This window comes from Mesitornis unicolor, unplaced genomic scaffold (genome assembly GCF_000695765.1).
Source record: "Mesitornis unicolor isolate BGI_N332 unplaced genomic scaffold, ASM69576v1 scaffold328, whole genome shotgun sequence".
Classification (NCBI taxonomy): domain Eukaryota; kingdom Metazoa; phylum Chordata; class Aves; order Mesitornithiformes; family Mesitornithidae; genus Mesitornis; species Mesitornis unicolor.
Genome location: NW_010200907.1, coordinates 1 through 2,093, shown reverse-complemented (window position 1 = coordinate 2,093; position 2,093 = coordinate 1). Strand labels below are relative to the sequence as shown.

The following is a 2,093-nucleotide window of genomic DNA, read 5'->3' as shown; positions in this document are numbered from 1 at the left end:
ATGTGAATAGTTTCAAATGGCTCCACTACAGCACAGGTACCACCCTTATATTTGCCAAGACGACAACCCACAGTTTTGTCTTCTTGATTGACACCAACCCCAATCAAGAACTCACATTTGTTGCGATATTCGGTCTAGATTTAAAATAAAGTTATGTAAGATATTTACACGGCACTTATTTGTGCATGCCAAGATTCTCTTGAAACAACCCTCATGTACTTAAATGCGTTTGCAGATGGACACAGGACATTTAGTTCATACAGAAGGTATTAACAGATTGTGATATATGAGAAGTAACAGCAATAATGGAAAAGTATTAGTAAGTCTTGTTATTTAAAGAGCAAAATAATCGCCTCTGTTGATGAAGAACGTTTGTATCGGCCTACACCACAAGCTGATAGGGACAGCATATTAACTTTAAAGGCAGACTATGCCGTTGACTGTAACCATTCTTCTGCTTCCTTAAATATTTCCACATAGTATTTAAAAAAATATGAAAGTTAACAACGTTTAAAATTAATCCCTCATTACAAGAAGTCAAATACTCAGTTTGTCCACTGTCTACTTTAACTCTAAGCTCGTTAACCCCATTCCCATACCTTACCTAGGAGTACATTACCTGTAGTGGTGATGCTTTCACTCCCTCTACTGGGCAACACAATTTATTATGCTTCTGCTTCTGCAGGAACAACCAAGGTAGTAAAGCTCTGTTGTTATTTCCTATTTCCCTGCCCAAATCAGAAACAAAAATTGTAAAGTACATGTTTAGAAAAAGTGAGGTGAGCAGTTGCACAAGACTTCTTGGTTTTTTTTAATAGGGCATAACAAAGTATCAGATTATCAGATGAAAAGTATTTCTTCCAGAATTTTTTAACAGGCAACGCCTCTCCAACTTTATAAGAGCTTTGACTTGAAAAAATAAGTTTTGTATGTACTGGATTTTTCAATGAATGCCAATTTTATCTATGTAAGTGCTTAAGGCAAGAGATAGAAGTGATACTCTGATCTACAAAGACCAGGCATAAAAATTTGAGGGGATTTTAAAAGAGAAAATCCTAATAGTATTTTACCATCTCTACAGATTGATTACCTCTTACACCATTTGACAGTGTCTTTTTTTTTTGAAGGGCACAAACATCCTTCCGCTTAGGCCTATGGAAAAACAGACCTTAAAACAATGGCCCTTCATTTAGCGATCTTCTGAGGCTGACCAAGAACAGCAAGTGTTGTCAGCTGGAGCAGTTTTTAGGTCCTAGCATCGCACATTCTCTGTTATTTACTCTAACTTACATTATCCTAAACATAGCAATTTGTGCAAATTTTGCTATATCCTATCATAAGGGCAAGTCTTGCAAACATTACAGTAGCGTTACAAACAGGAATTACTTTGTCAGCTTCTGCAGCACTTGTTCACTTTCCTGCTTCTTTCTGGCCAGCTGCTCCTCGTAGGGCATGTTCCACAGCGGGGTCACGACATCCGCTATTTGCTTGCTCAGAGGCTCCTCTCCGCTGGCTTTGGAGGGTGCTGGTCGCTTCACCTCTCCCTGCTCCGTCTCCTCTTCTTTCTTCCTTTTTTTTGCAATCGGGTCAGCTTTGGGCTTGGCAAGCCGAACGCTCAGGTGCCGGCTCTTCCACAAAACCCCGTGGAGGACTTTCATGGCCTTGTCCCTCTCCTCCTCACTCTTAAATGTCACAAACGCGAACGTCTGCTTCCCAAAAAGTTTTATCTTATGAGGGTTGAGTCCGTATTTGGCAAGGAACTTTTTCACATCTGGGTCCCCCCCGCTTCCATCGGCCTTGCTCTCCACTTCAGCCCCATCTTTAGTCCCCAGCACAGGAGTCGCGACGTGGTCGGGGTCGCACCGATCGCCTTCCTCCTCCATGCTCCCGCCGGCCTCCCCTCGGCCCGGACACCACCTCAACCCCGCTCCCCCGCCCCCGCTTCCATCGGCCTTGCTCTCCACTTCAGCCCCATCTTTAGTCCCCAGCACAGGAGTCGCGACGTGGTCGGGGTCGCACCGATCGCCTTCCTCCTCCATGCTCCCGCCGGCCTCCCCTCGGCCCGGACACCACCTCAACCCCGCTCCCCCGCC

At 44.4% G+C, this 2,093-nt stretch overlaps 1 protein-coding gene across 1 annotated transcript in view; it reads right to left on the bottom strand.

Moving 5' to 3' along the window:
* Positions 1-2,039, bottom strand: part of TRMT2A (tRNA methyltransferase 2 homolog A (S. cerevisiae)) — a 7,620-nt gene extending 5,581 nt beyond the window's left edge. Inside the window, exons 1-3 of the mRNA XM_010189878.1 lie at positions 1,387-2,039; positions 620-728; positions 1-134 (exon numbers count right to left, since the gene is read on the bottom strand). The exon at positions 1-134 is cut by the window's left edge and continues 66 nt beyond it. Coding sequence (XP_010188180.1) covers positions 1-134; positions 620-728; positions 1,387-2,039 — 896 coding nt within the window. The remainder of the gene's footprint in view (positions 135-619; positions 729-1,386) is intronic.
* Between the last annotated feature and the right edge of the window lie 54 nt (positions 2,040-2,093).